We start from the raw sequence: 16,419 nt of genomic DNA, 5'->3' as shown, positions 1-16,419 counted from the left end.
CAACCAGTGAACAGTCCATGACTGACCTTTCCCGATGGAGATCAGTGACTTTCACTCCTGACAGCTCTTCCAGTTCTGCCATTGAACCAATACAAACTACCTGTAAGAGGCAAAATAATCAGTCTATAACTTGCACATTGCAGCACCTTTTGTTTTCTTCTGGAGCATTAAACAGGATGTTTGTAGGTCAGTTAGCATCTTCCAAAGTAGCTGATATAGCTGAAAAGCCAACATCACTTTTGAGTGAAGTCCCCTTTTTCAAAAAGACACAGCATGTTAGCGTTCAGAGATCACTGTCCTGATTTAATACAATCCTATTAGAATAATTAGAGACTTAGAAGATCAAATGTGTTGTTAGGTAGCAAAGAAGGAGGGGGGCTATTTGTTGTGCTGCTGTTTTTTGAACAACCCATAAAACCAAACCCTCTGACAAACCCACAATCTGAACTTCCACACAGCTAGGAGCCTCAGATTCTAAGTTCACCTTCTGAAGCTCAGGAAAGCTGCTGCATAGCTCACAGCTGAGTGCATAGGTACACTAAATTGCTCACACTAAAAAAGTCATTGCTAACAAAGGAGTTCACGTAAAGAAACCAGCGAAAAGCTTCAACAACAGATTTACATCAACACCATAAAACAATGATGAAACTAGGAAGAGAAGAAGAAAATTTTTTTCCATCTTGCTGCAAGCTTAAATCATTTGCTCTCCCAAGCACTTATGACCTCCCCTCATTGAAAAGGAGTCATGACTCACATGCTGCCATCTTGGTATAGATTTTATGGATCCAATCCCATACACTACCAGTGCAATTTAGAAGTGCCATGGAAAAACCTGATTTTTGACACACAGATCTGACAAGGAGTTAAACGTACCAACGTAAAGAAGCTGTAAGTAGGCTGGAAATTTTTCACATAGAATAACTTGCAAGATTGTTCTTGGATAGAAGTAGTCAGCAAGTCAATTTCTACAGCTAGTCTTAAATATATGTATATGTATACATAGTGAAATCATGAATAGCTAAAAGGTTTTCATTTACCTAATTCCACAAAACTGTCATGAATTGCAGAGATGATAAAAACCAGTTTGATTTGGTTGTTATGCCATGATTTTCCCAGTCTGATTCAACTGCTGATCTGCATTACTAATCAGTCTTCTCACGTTATTTTTGAAATGTAGATTTTCCGTCACTTATCTATCTGTCTTATTTCTCTCCATAGGAAGTAAATGTATCAGTGATCACAATAATCAAGTCTGCAGTTTGTACAGTGACCTGCGCAGGGCAACTGATCCCATAGGAGAAACACATAAAACCTCAAACTCCAGAGGAATGCAGACACCATCATACTGAGTAAGTCTGCCTCTATGTGGGTCAGAAGGGCAGAGCCACCACCTCAAGCACAGCTCATGAGATGCTTGAAGGCAGCAATGCAGCACGGAGATGGTAATTCCTACATTAGGCTGCACCCATTTGTTTCTGTAGATTGGTGTATGTTCTCAAGTTACAGCTATGGCTTCAGATATTTGTCTCCAATGTCAGGATCAGCTTCACCAGGCCCTTCCTGCCATTCATCCCTCCTCCACTTCACTTCTCAGCCAGATTAACTACCAAAATGAATGGTAGTTAATGCTGAATCAGCACCCAGAGGTCAGCAAGGCATGAAGTAAGCAGAAAAAGATTTGGGGCTGTTCAACCATGTTTCGGCAGCACTGAAACCTAACGTGAAATCAGAGGTCAAGGTTAAATACTTCTTACAAGACATTCATTTATCCACTTTATCTATGTAAATTAGGCCTATACATGTAAATCAGAAGAATAAAACCATCTTGCAGCAGTCCTTAATAAGTGTTAGCTTTTATTAGTTCCCTATTTCAGCTCCATTAAGTACTAATAATCCAAGAATAGTAATTGTTCGTAGAAAGAAATAAGTCCATGCAGAGTATCAGTGCCCCACCAAGGCATTCTGAGATCTTTCAAGATGGCCTTCTAAATACCAACCATTGAAAAGAAATGACTGCTGAGGTCAGCTGAAAGCCACGTTCCTGAAGCAGCCTCCAAGCAGACTGGAAACAGATCTGAAAGAGTTCCCTCCCACTTCAGCAGAGGACAGGTAGAGTGCTTTTGTTCCATAATGCAGGACTGCTGTGCCCAAAGTAGCTGTCTCACAAGTGAAGTGAGTGACAAGCAATGAAATAATCCACGAGAATTTCTGTTATATCACAAAGTATTTAACATTATGATTTATATTCAAATCCTATACAAGTAGACATTGTCCACTTAATAAACTTGTTGCTTCACTGAAAAAAAGTTATCCATTCTAAGAAAGACGTGCTCCTACACTGAGAAAAGCATTAAGATTTGAGAGCTTAAAAAGATTGCAAAAATGTGGCAACCGTCAAAAGCATTAGAAATTAAATTCTATTATGCACCTACCTAATAATTATGCTAAAATAAAAATAAAATAAAAGCTAAAATAAAACTGTGGGAAACCAGATATTGATTTGTAATAAAATTCACTCTAGAACCAATTAATTCACTTTACTGTACATTAAATAAAAAACTGTTACTACTTCTCCAAGATTTAATATGCACAGCATAATTGCATGCGACAAAGTGTTCTTCTGAGAGCAATACATGAAGAGGAGCTTCAGCAATCTCATATGGCACTAGGCTGCATTAAAACTGAAGTGAGGAAACTACCTATATGAGAGCAGATGTCACACAGATATAAATACCATCAGGACTGATGGAAAACTTAATAGTTTTAAAGCTATATCCCCCCACACACCTAAGAAAAGAGTGAATATAAAAAGCTTGAAATTCAGCCTGAATATAAAAAACTTGAAATTCAGCCTAGTCCAAAAACCATACTTAGTTATTGAACCATACATGACATTTAGTCTCCAGAGTACGCAGAAACATATATAATATCTACAGCTAAAACCAGCACATATACTGGTGTTTCTAACATTATTTAAGAACCTGAAGCCCTAAGGAGTATTTGCAGTTAATTTCCAAGAAAAGGTCAGTCTTACAACCTACATTATTAAAACAAACAAATCTACAAAGGCAAAAACTATCTATATACACAGGGAACAGGACATCAAATGTGATATTTTTAGGGGCATGGAGTGGAAGTGTAGGAGTAATGCATCCTTTATACAGTCTTTTTCAGCTGCAGAAAGAAATCTAGAAGCACGTTTGCACAAAACTGAAAGCCTTCCCTCCATCTAAAGAAAACCATTATACTGAACACAGCACTTCAATTTTAGCATTGATTCAAATCTTCTGGGTCTAAACCGTCAGCCCTCAAATTAAACTCTAACCAACATAAGGGAAGATAGAAGCACTTAGTTTACCGGTAGTGTACAAGCACACTCATAGCATAAATACCATCCAAATGCCAAGGCATGAGGAACATTCATCACATGGGTCTAATGGAACTAGTCCATGTAGAAAAATGAGGAAAAAAAATACTTTTTACACTTAGAAACAGTTTTTTAAACTTGGTATCTTAACACTAAGAAAAAGCTATTACCAGAACTGTCTTCAAGTATTCACTTGAGCAGTGAATATTCATTCCTAGTCTTACCATTATTTGCTTTCATCATTCCTCTAGATTCGCCTTTTAAACTTCCTGCTACACTCACACTTGTAGCAGCACCAATATGTATTTTCGTATTTCTGCAGTGCTGGACTTGCTTTTACACCTCCAGCAATTCATTTGGCTTCAAGTAACAGAGTGTCAGAATTTCCAAAACGCACTGAGAAGACTGTAGGAAGAGAGTAAAAATCTTTTCCTTGCCATTTTCTCAGTGCATTCCTATTCCATCAGCTTTCTCATCACTGAAAATTCTTCTAGGAAAGATAAATTTTAACACTCATTTAAAAAAAAAAGCATGTACAAGTACATAAGCATATATCTATCACCCATTATAGATACACAAGTTCCATCAAGATACAATAAGACAACAGCAGCCACAGTCTATCAAAATTAACAAGCAATACATAACACAGAGAGCATTTTCTTTAGAATGGGAGCTTTTGTTTTCCTACCTCTTCAAAGTCATCACTGACCCACAGTGGGATGGGTGTTCCCCAGTACCGGTTTCTAGATATAGCCCAATCTCGTGCATCTTTCAGCCAGTTCCCAAAACGCTTCTCCCTCACGAAATCCGGAACCCTGATCCAAAAAGAAGAGAAATATTAGTTTCCTTGTAGATTGAATGTAGTGGTAGACTAATAAGAACATGAGTATTTAATTGTATCCACAAAGCAATTCATTTCAGAACACTGCAGAAATGGGAGCACACTCAAGATAGCACAGTGGTTACTGCGAGCCTTATGAATTCACAGCCCAACAAGTAACACCATTACTTCTGCCCTTCTTTAACCTTGAAACAAGCTACAGATGTGAAAGACACCGCATTTATTTTATTCCACAATGTGTCAGCGAAGATGTGGGGTCAGCTTCTTCTCTCATGTCATTAGTGATAGGACCAGAGGGAATGATTTCAAGCTACGGCAGGGGAGATTCAAGCTGGACATTAGGAAATATTACTTTTCAGAAAGGGTGGTCAGGCACTGAAATGGACTGCCCAGGGAGGTGGTGGAGTCATCGACCCTGGGAGTGTTCAAGGAAAGACTGGATGTTGTGTTGAGGGACATGGTTTAGTGGGAGCTATTGGTAATAGGTGAACGGTTGGACTGGATGATCTTTTAGGTCTTTTCCAACCTTGGTGATTCTATGATTCTATGTGCTCAACAATGGACCCAATAAATATATACAATGTCCAAAAGTCCCCAGGATAGTATGGTACAACACTGGAAAATCATGGCTAAGGGTGGATAATAATTGTCCTGCTTAATTTTACCTTCAGGAAAACACACTAGTTATTCATTTCTGTCTGAAGCTTTGGGAAGTCTTGAGTAATGACATGAAAAGACATGCTGCATTACACATGGGCAGTCAGGTAACCATGTAAGACCTCTAGATTTTTGAGGAAAAAAAGATTAAGATGTCAGGTTGACATACTCTATGGAAAAAAAGCCTTTTTATCCTATTTACTATCTCCATCTAATTTACCTATGACAAATAAATAAATGGAAAGCCAAAGCCTACCAATGCCTGTTAAATCTCTACCTGGTAAGGTTCTGTGACATATTAGGACATGTTAAAAGCTAACTTTCATCCTATGAAAGCTCAAAGGTTAACACAAGAATGTGATGCCTACCTAGCTTCCTTAATGTGCTAAATGCCATCATGGTTTGGTGAGGAACTGACTGTTACCTGTAAACAAATAATTAACTATATATACAAAGATTATATAACAGATAAGGGAAAGCAGTGTTTCTGAGGCCTCTTCAACCTTTTCTCCCAGCACTAGGAGATTCATGTAAAAAGTGTGAGCATCACTTGGAAGAACCTACTGATGTCAATTCAAGCTGCTCTATCAAGCTTCACCCACGGTGACACCATGTGGAGGTCTGAAGACTTTTTGATGCCAACAATATCTAGAGTAGACAAAAACTAGTCATAAAGAATTCATTAAATATCATCATTCTGAAGCTCCACAGCTTCAGTAGTTATTTCTAGGTTTAATTTTGACTGCAGAGTTACCCTCTAAACATTTCTAAAAGAAAAATATAATACAAAAATGCTTTTTAAACTCAGCAACTAACGTTTCACAGTGTCTGTACACAGCTTTGAAATTTAGAAACACATGCAGGTTTTCAGACTTTCTTAGAGTAGGGCTCATTTGTATTAACTTCTCTGTAGTGACCTCAAGAGACCCTCTCTCCCAACACCAGTGGAAACTGTAAGAAGACCATTAGCATTTGCCTAACATTCCACTAATGTGGAAAACTTCCCCATACATCACTCCTAAACTAGTTTCCATTTTTTAGAAGTTGTTAGACACTGATTAGCTGAAATTATTAGTCCCATTTAACATAGCTAGAGGCAGAAACAATCCCCCAGTGACATTAAAACGCTTGGAGTTTCAGCTCTGCCTCCTCAAAACATGCAAGAAAAATTAATTTGATCCCCAAAGTGGACATTAACCACAAAAACGCACGTGGTGTTATCCTTCACTCTCTCTGAGCTATGAAACCACAATTTACCTCTTCTGGTAAAACTGTCTGACCCTGCTGACAATTTTTAGCAGAACATAAAACACAAACCACTTCATCTACTATGAACCACATTTGTAACCATAATTTGTTACCACTTCAGAGGTGCAGTACAGAAATAACACCAACATAACCGTTAAGCACAATGAAAACAGCCCACATCTCAAATACACCTTGAGCTCATCACTCAAAGAACACGTTACTTAAAACACCTTATTCTGACCACCACACAGACACCACCCAGACATGGTATGGCAGATACAGCCGAATGGGAACAACTTCATTAGATAGCCACCCAGAGCAAACCCTTTGCAGCCGTGCATTCTTCAAGCCTAGGGCCTGTTCCTTTCATTTAGTCTCACTGCGTTCAGCTACAGCTATCTCAGTGTGACCTTTCTGACTTACAGACAGAACATTTTAAAGTAAATAAATCAGTCACAAAAGCATAACCCTAACCAGAGGCACCCCATTTTTACATGTACTACTGGGCTAGGAAGATGTTAGCATTCCTAGGAACGCTGTTACTAACACCTGATCACTATGTTACAGCAGCTCTAGTGTCCCTTTAAGGGCTTCGGGGTGGCTTTTTAAAAAGACAACAGTACTGTCTTAATTTCTTGGTAACTTTTAACAGATCACATCTTGCCAGGGCTGTCTATTATTACTTAACGAGGCCTTTATCCTCTCTTCCATCTACGTTCTGCAGTAACATGTTACTCAGCTAAGGAGAGCGAGGGCACTCAGAGGCTGTCCTGCAGTGAATTCTGCTCCCTTCCTTCCCAGTGCTGTAACTGAACAAACTTGGCCTCATCCTGAGAAAACTCTGCACTGCAATAAATCTGTCAGCACACAATCTTCCTTATAATCCCCAGCTAATTTCTCCATCTGAATTCCCAAGTACATTGAGAACACAATGGTGACTTTGAGGCCACAATAAAACCATAAATCATTACTGATGCTGATTCCAATTTCAGGAAATTTTGGGCTAAGTTAAACCACTTACCTAAGCCCAAAAGCTAACATAGTACCTTGAAAGAAAATGGCTGCACAAATGCAGAAGGAATCCTCACAGTATGGATATTTAGGAGCTTTAAGGAGAAAACAAAAAACACAGAAAGCCACCCACGCCACGCCACGGCCCTACTTTACAGCACAAAAAGATACAAGAAAGCCCTTTGCCATACGCCAATACACGTCTTCTGTGTTTAACCAGGTATCTGTCACTAACGTCCTTCAGCTAAAATGCATAACTTGCAGCTTTATGCTGAGGATTCCGCCTAAATCTGCAGTTTGGGACGACAAGGAAGGTGATAAGTGCTACAATCCATGCAGAGCAACTCTCTGCTAATGGCACTGAATAGGTTCAGACCTCAGAAAAGGTCAAGTTCCAGCAGCAAATAGTTCCAGAAGTTTTAGCAGAAATCAAAGCAGTGACTTCACTTCTAAGGATTCCTGCTGCAGCCCCGACATCGTGCTGTTCGAAGCTTTTCTTTTTTTTCCCCCCCCAACTGGCCTACAATTGGTGTTGGTTTTGACCTTCAAACTTCTCTGCAAAATGACACAGACAGGATTTTGTACTTCCTTCTCCAACATTTAGCAAGGTTGAGGAAGCTGCTGTCTCAGCAGGCTGTGAAGCTCTCATTTCATGACTTGAGAATAGCGTGGGATAATGGCTATTTCTACTTCTTTGGCACCCAGGATAGCATGCTAAATAAACTTCAAGACACAGACATTGCAGCAGTAGAGAAGTTCATAGAACTGAACTTCACAACACAAAGGAATAAATATTCATTTGTCAAATAATAAATTATGCTATTGAAAGTAATCAGTTTCAATTTGCTTCAATGTAAATCTCTTTCAACATAAAAACTCCAGCTTAACAAATTTGAGATGACAGTAATTATTCATCTGCTCTAGACATGGATGTACACTTCTGATTTGGATCAGATCTGAGATTTTGCTGAATTCCTGCACTGCTAAGACTTCCATGCAGTGACCTCCTTTGTCCCTTCTCGGTAGCTACTCTTCTTCTTAGTGCAGAATCAAGACCTTATGTGATAAATAAAAAAAGATGATGAAGACCAATAAAAATTCAGACCCTGAACAGCATTCACTAGCCTACCACAACAGAAATAATTTTACTTGGCCTCCAAAGTCTGTGTCCTACAGAGTATTCAGAGCGCACAAGCAAGTGAACATGGATTAGAATATCTGAAATTAGGGAGCATCTCTTCAGTCCCAGAGCACACGTGGCTAACAGCAAGTCCCCACAGCTGCTGATCCAGACCCTTCTCATCACCAGTTGACAGCACAGGAACAGCACGAATTCAGATTATTCTATTTCCTTTCCAAATCTTCTTTCCAATGTGCAGGATGTAAGAAATCTGAATTACTACATAATCCAGAAGAACACACATTAAAAGATTTAAGACATCCGTTCCTTTCCTGGACACGCATTTTCAAGACTTTCTTATGTTCATAACACAATTGCAAATAACAAGTACAACTTCTTATCCATTTCAGATGTGTTTCACACGACACTGAGTTGGCTCACTCTGCATTGGTCACAGGATGCAGGAATGCTGTCACAAAGCAATATCCTCCTATTTCATAAGTACAAATATCACTGCTGAAATAAACAGTCATCAAACACTACCACTGCAGAAGCCTTATGTGCTTTATCATTAATTTACCATCAAAAGCTTTTTGAGATATTACGTACAGATTTACTAATTATTTCTCACTCCTCATCACTCCTCTCACCAGCCAGTTACACTCACAGTACTCAAAAACCACAGCAACTTCACATACTGGGTAAGACTCGCAGTCATCATTTCAGGGAGGCTTAGAACGTATGAATTATTTGAAAAATAGTCCCAAGAGAGTCAGATTGATAAAGAGAAAAACAGCAATAATTAGGAAATCCTATAACAGATTAGCACTCAGCATTTGACTTTTTCAGTTCTGAGAAGATGGCCCACAAATTATCTTTTCATTTGGCAAGCTGGCAACTTGAAGGGATTCCTGAAATCGGGAACTAGTTGCATGTTTGGAAAGACAGCAGGCAATTGAGTTGCAACAGCAAAATCAAAGCTGTTTAAGCAGTTACCTTCATGTGATTCCATAAAAATATGTACAAGTATCTTTAAATCCATAACACAACACCTGTTTTTGCTTTCTTTATTAACTAATCCTTAGAAGACTCGGAGTCTTCAATTCCATTATGCTCATCTGCTCTTATAACAAGCATCCTTCAACATGACCTCAAATTTATTCTTAATGGTTTCTACTTCAAGGAGATAAAATAAGGCAACTATTTTGTACCCTTTTAACATCCTAATTAGTAGCAATACTATATCATGGATCTAATTAAAACTCCCCAGTTAGGGGTTGGGGAAACAGGGATGAGAGGGGAGCAAAGAGGAAAGGTCAGCTGCCTGCAAAGCACAGTTTCCACTGCAGCAGACAGTTTCTCCTCCTCAGTTCATGAAATCTTATTATAATGGTGCACAGCCACACATCCCAGACAAGTTAGGGTTGCTTCCATCAGTATAAAATAATTTTCTGCCTATGTGCAGCTTACATTTGCTAAATTAATAGTGTTTTCAATCATTCTGATATAGCGACGTTTTTCTGCAGTCTTTTATCATGGTTCCCATAGCAACAAACACTTTAGCGTGAGACTGCAATGCTGCTGCAGACTGCATCATAACCATACTGTCAGCAGCACACAGCTGCCTGACAAGTCAAGATTAAGTGAAGCCATAACCTCCAGTTCCGTGATACATTTACATTAAAAAAGCCCGTTATCTTATTTGTATGACTCAGACAACATGCTAATTGCTATAAAAATTCTTAATCTTACCTACGAAGGCCAAAAAAAAAAAGTCACTGTATTCTGAAGCTGGAGAGGAATGAAGCTTTTGCCATAGCTCTTGCTGCAGTTTCCCATGGAATATTCTGACTTCAGGGTTACTGAGCACTTTTATATTTACAAGTTTTCAGTGCCATATATTTGCAGTCTTTTAATGGTGGTAGATGTTTAACACACTGCACATGAGGATGGATTCACCAGTCATCTAAGCACAAGTGCCTGGTGAACCAACAGTTGGAGTTCCTGGCTCAAGAAATGCCTTATTTCACAAACAACAGGCTTTTGATGACCACTCATTTGCTGGATTTATGACAAAACAATCTCTGCTCATGAGGCTTTGAGAAGAAACAGCAAAATTAGGACACAAACTATCAAGATCAATTGAATCAAGCCTTAAAGTTTACTTCCAATCCTCAGCCGTGTCTGAAAACAGCCAACAATGAAGCCTTCTGACTTATGCTGCTCTAAATCAGACCACTGCAAGGCAAACCCTGCAGTCATTTTTCCCTTACATCCTTCTGCAGGCAATGGGGCCACCACACATTTTGCATTGGGAAACGCTGCCATCTACTGCCTGTAAATTGCTGTGCACTTCACACCACTGTGGAGACCACTCAGCATTCACAGTTCCTGACTAAGCATAGTCCATGATTCAAAAGGAAGAATGAAAATTACATGATCATATTAAAGGAAAAAAAAAGAAAAAAAAAGAAAAACGATAAACAGAAAACATGCATTTAGAACTGTTCAGCACTCATTTATATTAAGATAGAAAAGAAAATATCCCATTAGACAAATAACCTATCTTCCAACATCATCCTACAATTGCATTATAATTTAATGCTACACTGTCAGACTTCTCATCTGCACAAAGACACACGGGCATGGCTGAAGAAACATCAACTTCCCACTGCTGAGTTGACCCTACACTCTGCCAGAGAGAGCTTATCACACAAGATAGGCATAAATTGTGATGAGATTACATCTTTCGGAAGGTGGGAGATGGTCTGTTGTTTAACAGATAAGCAGGCTGACCAAAGACTGGAAAGGTCGAATCAAAGCCTCTCAGAAGATGAATGTGTTTGATGGATGCATGTGAAGACACTTTTTCTTGGGGTGCTCATACAGGAACAGTAGGAAGCATGGAAAACCCACACTTTCAAATACAGATATTAAGTTCCGGCAAGAAGGCCCATTGCATGCACTCTTTATTAGTATTTTCATTAATCACTTGAATTGTTAGTTCTTAAAAATCAAGAAAGAATCTCTCTAAGAACCAATACATCACACCCTTTATTAGTGCTTGAAATTTTCAGTGCCAAGAAAAAGCAAGAACAAAAGGCTTGGCTACTTTGAAGTCTGTCACATCTGCTTTCCTTCCAGTGATGCTCATTTTTCCACTATATAAAGTGCTGTAAATCTTGGGTAAACAGTGTCGGAATCACACAACGGTCTCTAAAACCAGCCAACAGTTGGAAGTAACATACTTCAGTTACTTCAGGAATCAACTCCTCACTTGGAGGTGGGTTTTCATGTTATGTTTTTTGTTTTTTAAAAGTTCACAGCTGAAATTTAAATACAAGCCCAAAATATTTAAAACCTTTCCTATCATCTGTAAGAAAATACTACCTACAGTACCAGAAGTGTGAGCTGCATTAGTTTAGAAACATAAGCTACATTAATTCATTCTTTACACTAACTTATGGATCTGTAACTTGTACCAAATTTGAACAGTGGCAGCAGGAATAAGTCCTACATTATGCAACAGAACCTAAGGTGGCATGGTTTAGTTTCTTGATGGCAGGATACAGCAGATGCTCTTTCAACAAATCACTGAAGTTATTAAAAACAACTAAGGCTAAATCCAAACCTCATACACCAAGGACCCAGCTTTGGTGCTGCAGCTAAGGCTTTGCATCAACATAATATGAAACTAAGGATTGACAGCCCTGGACAGGATGGATTCAACCTGCTGCAGCTCAAGTATCACTGCAGTAAGCTGTTTGAATATAAAATTCCAATTTTATTATTTCCCGTTTTAATAGTCTACAAATTCTGTGGGGAAAATTCAAGAAGGGATTTTAGACTGTGGACTGAAACTCAGTCTCCTAATTGCTGCTACAGTGCCATGCTTACAGCATTCCCTGCCCAAGCAACATCCACTCTGACCAGGGTAAGGCTGGGAGAAAGAAAGAGTTTTTATTTGGTCTCCACTGTAATTAAAAAAAAAAAAAAGTGCTGGCACACTCTAATCTTTCTTGTAAACTATAGTTAAGTTTGAAGAATGGAGATACAGCTGTTGCCTTTAATAAATTTTGAGTGACTATGGCTTTATCAGTAGGCTAATTCATTAAAAAACTAATTAAAAAAATCAATCAAGTCAGAAAGTTTGTCCAACTATGTTTAATCTACTTCATCATAAAGGGTGACTATAAAAAGTGCAGCTATTCTTGAGGGACAATATACCTATCAGTCATTTACAGGAACAAAAAAAGCAGTGCAGTCAAACTCATTCTGCAAAGGTTAATATAGCCTGAAAAGCATTTATCCCAATTTTCTCATTTTTCAGGACATACTGAAGCCCCAGAGAGTCAAAAAATAATTATATATACATATTTTTCTTTTAAAAGCTAGGTATTATTCCTGTGACGCTTCAGTAGATCAGGTCTCTTCAAAACATAAAAGTAGGCCTGGGGAAGGATGGGCTCCCCAGTATTTTAGTAGATGAATACTGAAGAATGCTAGCATTCTCTGTGTCAACTTAAGAAGTTACATCCCAACCATAGTTGATATATTTCAAGAACATGTAAATAAATCCTTTACAGTAATGCATTTTTCATTTAGAAAACTGGATTTTGAAAGCCATCTCTATGTAAGAGATGCCATCAGTACTCCGACTACTACTAAGGAAATCACACATGAAAATATATTCTGATATGACTTTTTTTTTTTTTTTAATAAAACAGTGATACCACGTGAATACTTGTGGCATATTCCCTGCACAAAAAGATTCTCAGAATCTCCAAGTCCACACTGCTTTGAGTCTCATGCTCAGTTATTGAATTAACGAGACCGAACATTGACTGAAGGACAAAGAGTGTTATAATTCCAAGCACACCAAATACTGCTAATTCATACCATCAGTGGTGCTCTCACCCAACAGCACCTCTATCACATTTGGCTCCACTTGTATCTCTACTGTCCAGCATCTGCATAAGACATCACATAAAGCACAAATAGGTGAAGTAGGGTTGAGGGATACGGTTTAGTGAGAACTATAAGTGGATGGTTGGACTGGATGATCTTATAGGTCTTTTCCAACCTTGGTGTTTCTGTGATTCTGTGGGTTCAAACGTTATGCCAATTCTCAGAAACATGGATGAGTTGAGGTCACTCAGCAGTTTCGGCTTGAAGTTTTGCTTTGTCTACCTTAACCAAACACTTCCCTTTCTTACCAGGATCATTACATTTTTCTTAAGTTCATGTGAAAATTAAGCATGCAGGTCTACTGACAGCCATCAAAACAGAAGAAGCATCTTGAGATAGCTAATTAAAGCTAAGAACAAACACTTTCACCCTCCTCTCCAGCTTATTTTTCCCCAAAGAAGGATCACAGTATGTTCCATTACGGAAAACAGAAAAAAAAAAACTACTCATCTGTAAAATCATCTTATATATCGAGACCGGGTGTGTGCAAGCCAACAATGCAGCACCTTTGGACAGTGCGTATTGTGGATCACCAGCTTCTCACATATTTCAACACTTATACTGCTTGTACCACATAAACAGTTATGCAGAAACTGCTCATGGAGCATTTAATTGCTATTATCCAAGAAGAAACACAACATAAGTTTTAATTGTTCTGTTTCAACTAAAGCTAGTAAGTTGTTTCAACTGAAGTTCCACCTTTAACACAATTCCATTTGCTAAGCAAAGTCACACAGTGATGGCATTTTATTTTTCCTACAGTCTTTATCTGAGAAGACTGAACAAATGAAACAATTCTATAACAGCCACATCTTCCTCATCTGATCTCAACTTCTCAGGCAGCAGTTAGTTATGAAAAGATAAAGGTTATGGAGGTTATTACTGACACGTCAGAAATCCATCACAGACTCTCAAAATGGCTACTATCTCCAGCAGCTCCTCTTACTGCTTTTTTTGTCATGTATTTAAGTTGTCATGCTAATGTAGTAACACATTTAAATTATTATCTACAGCTTGTCCGTTTTTCCTGCTGACACCTTTTTTCACATTCCCACAAAGTTTTAACTTCTGCTGTTATTGGCCAATTTTTATTTAGTCAACTCAAACACTGAGTTTATTACATCAATACTTTATCTAAAATATAAAAATTAATTTCAAACAATAAATACACAGTGTTTACCTTCCTAACTTCTTCTCTAGTGGATCCTGTTTGGGATGCTTAACTAAGTAGCTTCATGCTTCCTTAGGCTGAGATGCAGCTTTTCTCATGTCTCACTTCTTAGTATTGTGTCACACAACCTGAGGATACTTTTAACTATCTTGTGACCCATTTCACCAACAACTTAGGTTTTAACTTCACTGTTCAAGTATACTCAACCATAATTACTTTCTAAAACTATATAGTACTTATATATTAATTATATATTTCTTATTGAATTCTACACAAGCAAAGAATAATTTCTGAAAAGCAAGAAAGAAAGAACATACAAACATATTCATGCACAGGGTTGATGAGCAATGAAGCAGGTTATCTGTCCATGCCTGGATTTCTTTACCAGTTTGAGGTCCATTTGTGAAACCTAACATAAAGTGTTATTTAAAACCAGTTACCAGCCATGCTTCAATAGCATTGGCTCAAAAACAGAATGAAATACGATGGGAATTAGCAACAGGAACAGTGACAAAGATTAAGAGACATTACCAGTAGCATTGGGCATTATTCTCCAGTAGCTTCTCCACCATGTGCTCTACTCTTACAAACCAGCTTGGCACAGCTTTGTATATCAATGGAGTATCTGACCTGTAGCAGAAAGGTGATGGGAAAGGGGCAAAAAAGAAAAAGCCACATTATTTCTAAAGTACATTTTAAAAATGCAGTTCTGCACATGACAGATCTCTCTCCACACACAGTTCATTGTACACTTCCTGAAATATTATCACAACAACAAAGGGTGCTTAGTTTTTAATAACACATTGTTACTCTTAAACGAGCTACCATTTTAAAATTGATTCCTAAGAAAAATCCTTCATGAAGCAACTGAATGAGTTTTTATAGCACAAGAAATCAGAAGAACAAACTACACTTGAATTTTAAATTTCTGTTGCTATGTAGTACAAAAATAAGAACTTCATCCAGTATTCAAATGAGTTATTTAAGTCTTCCAGGTGACATCATTCTGATTTTTTTTTTTTTACATGCATATCTCCAGCCTGACAAGCCAAAAAACATTATGCTACGTTATTACTATTTCTATTTAAAAGAGTCATTTAGTTGGAGTAACAGTACACAAGACCAGATGAACATCCTACACTACGAGGAGAAGGAAAGAGAGATCCAGATAAACATATAAAAACATTAAGTAATAAAGGCATCCTCACATATTCCTTACTTCAACATTTCAGACAATCAAACAAAAACCACGTGGCATGTAACACTGTAACATGATGGAAAGCACAGCAGTGACAGCAGGGTAGCAAGTCCTAGGCTGCAGCAAGCAAGGGCTTGCTCAAATGCAACAGCCTTAGGCACAAAAATAAAGAAAAGAAGCTGGTTACCTTCAGAAGGCCTCAGGTAGGCAGTGATCTCCAGTAGATTCCTTTGCCTCAACTGCTAACCCTTAAATGAGGTCTGGGAAGAGGTGGATCCTGCCTCCGTCCCTTCCTGTCACTCAGGTACACCTGAGCTCCCCTGGGTTGGCCCTGCCTTCCCACCAGGTGCTCCATCACTATTTTGAACTGTTACTTAGCATTTCCACTACAGGATGGGAACAGATTCAAAACTTGGGATTGCTTAGAAATGAAAACGCTGTAGGACAGACTTTATAGACTGATAAATTCCCTAAATTACCTAATAAAAATCAGAATCCTTAGGCATCTGGCTGCATTGCAGATGTGGGCTGAATCTCTTTTTGGTTAGTTGCATGACACAACAGCTTATGATTTTGAGAGACTGTTCAGTAACACACGGCCTTCTTAAGGATCCAATAATCAATTTGTGTGTAAAGTTCATTATAGGAGAGGTCAGACAACTTTAGTACTTCACATCCATCTCATTATTCCAGATTAAAGAAGGAGGACTGTACCAAGGATAAGAAAACTGCTCATATACAGCAGCTTCAGCAACTCTGGGACAGGAAGCTTTTATTTCCATAATAGCAACTCACTACACAAAACATTTCTTGAAGTATTACTTTTTTTTTTTTTTTT

The 16,419-nt window shown here is 38.3% G+C and overlaps 1 protein-coding gene across 2 annotated transcripts in view; it reads right to left on the bottom strand.

Moving 5' to 3' along the window:
• The window catches only part of IARS1 (isoleucyl-tRNA synthetase 1), a 96,406-nt gene that overhangs the window by 47,025 nt on the left and 32,962 nt on the right, over positions 1 to 16,419 (bottom strand). For both annotated transcript variants that reach the window (XM_019620004.2, XM_010718400.3), the window contains exons 14-16: positions 14,915 to 15,013; positions 4,056 to 4,182; positions 27 to 100 (exon numbers count right to left, since the gene is read on the bottom strand). In XM_019620004.2, coding sequence (XP_019475549.1) covers positions 27 to 100; positions 4,056 to 4,182; positions 14,915 to 15,013 — 300 coding nt within the window. The remainder of the gene's footprint in view (positions 1 to 26; positions 101 to 4,055; positions 4,183 to 14,914; positions 15,014 to 16,419) is intronic.

Source organism: Meleagris gallopavo, chromosome 14 (genome assembly GCF_000146605.3).
Source record: "Meleagris gallopavo isolate NT-WF06-2002-E0010 breed Aviagen turkey brand Nicholas breeding stock chromosome 14, Turkey_5.1, whole genome shotgun sequence".
Lineage (NCBI taxonomy): Eukaryota > Metazoa > Chordata > Aves > Galliformes > Phasianidae > Meleagris > Meleagris gallopavo.
Note: the sequence above shows the minus strand (reverse complement) of the source record. Positions and strands in the feature narration are given on the sequence as shown.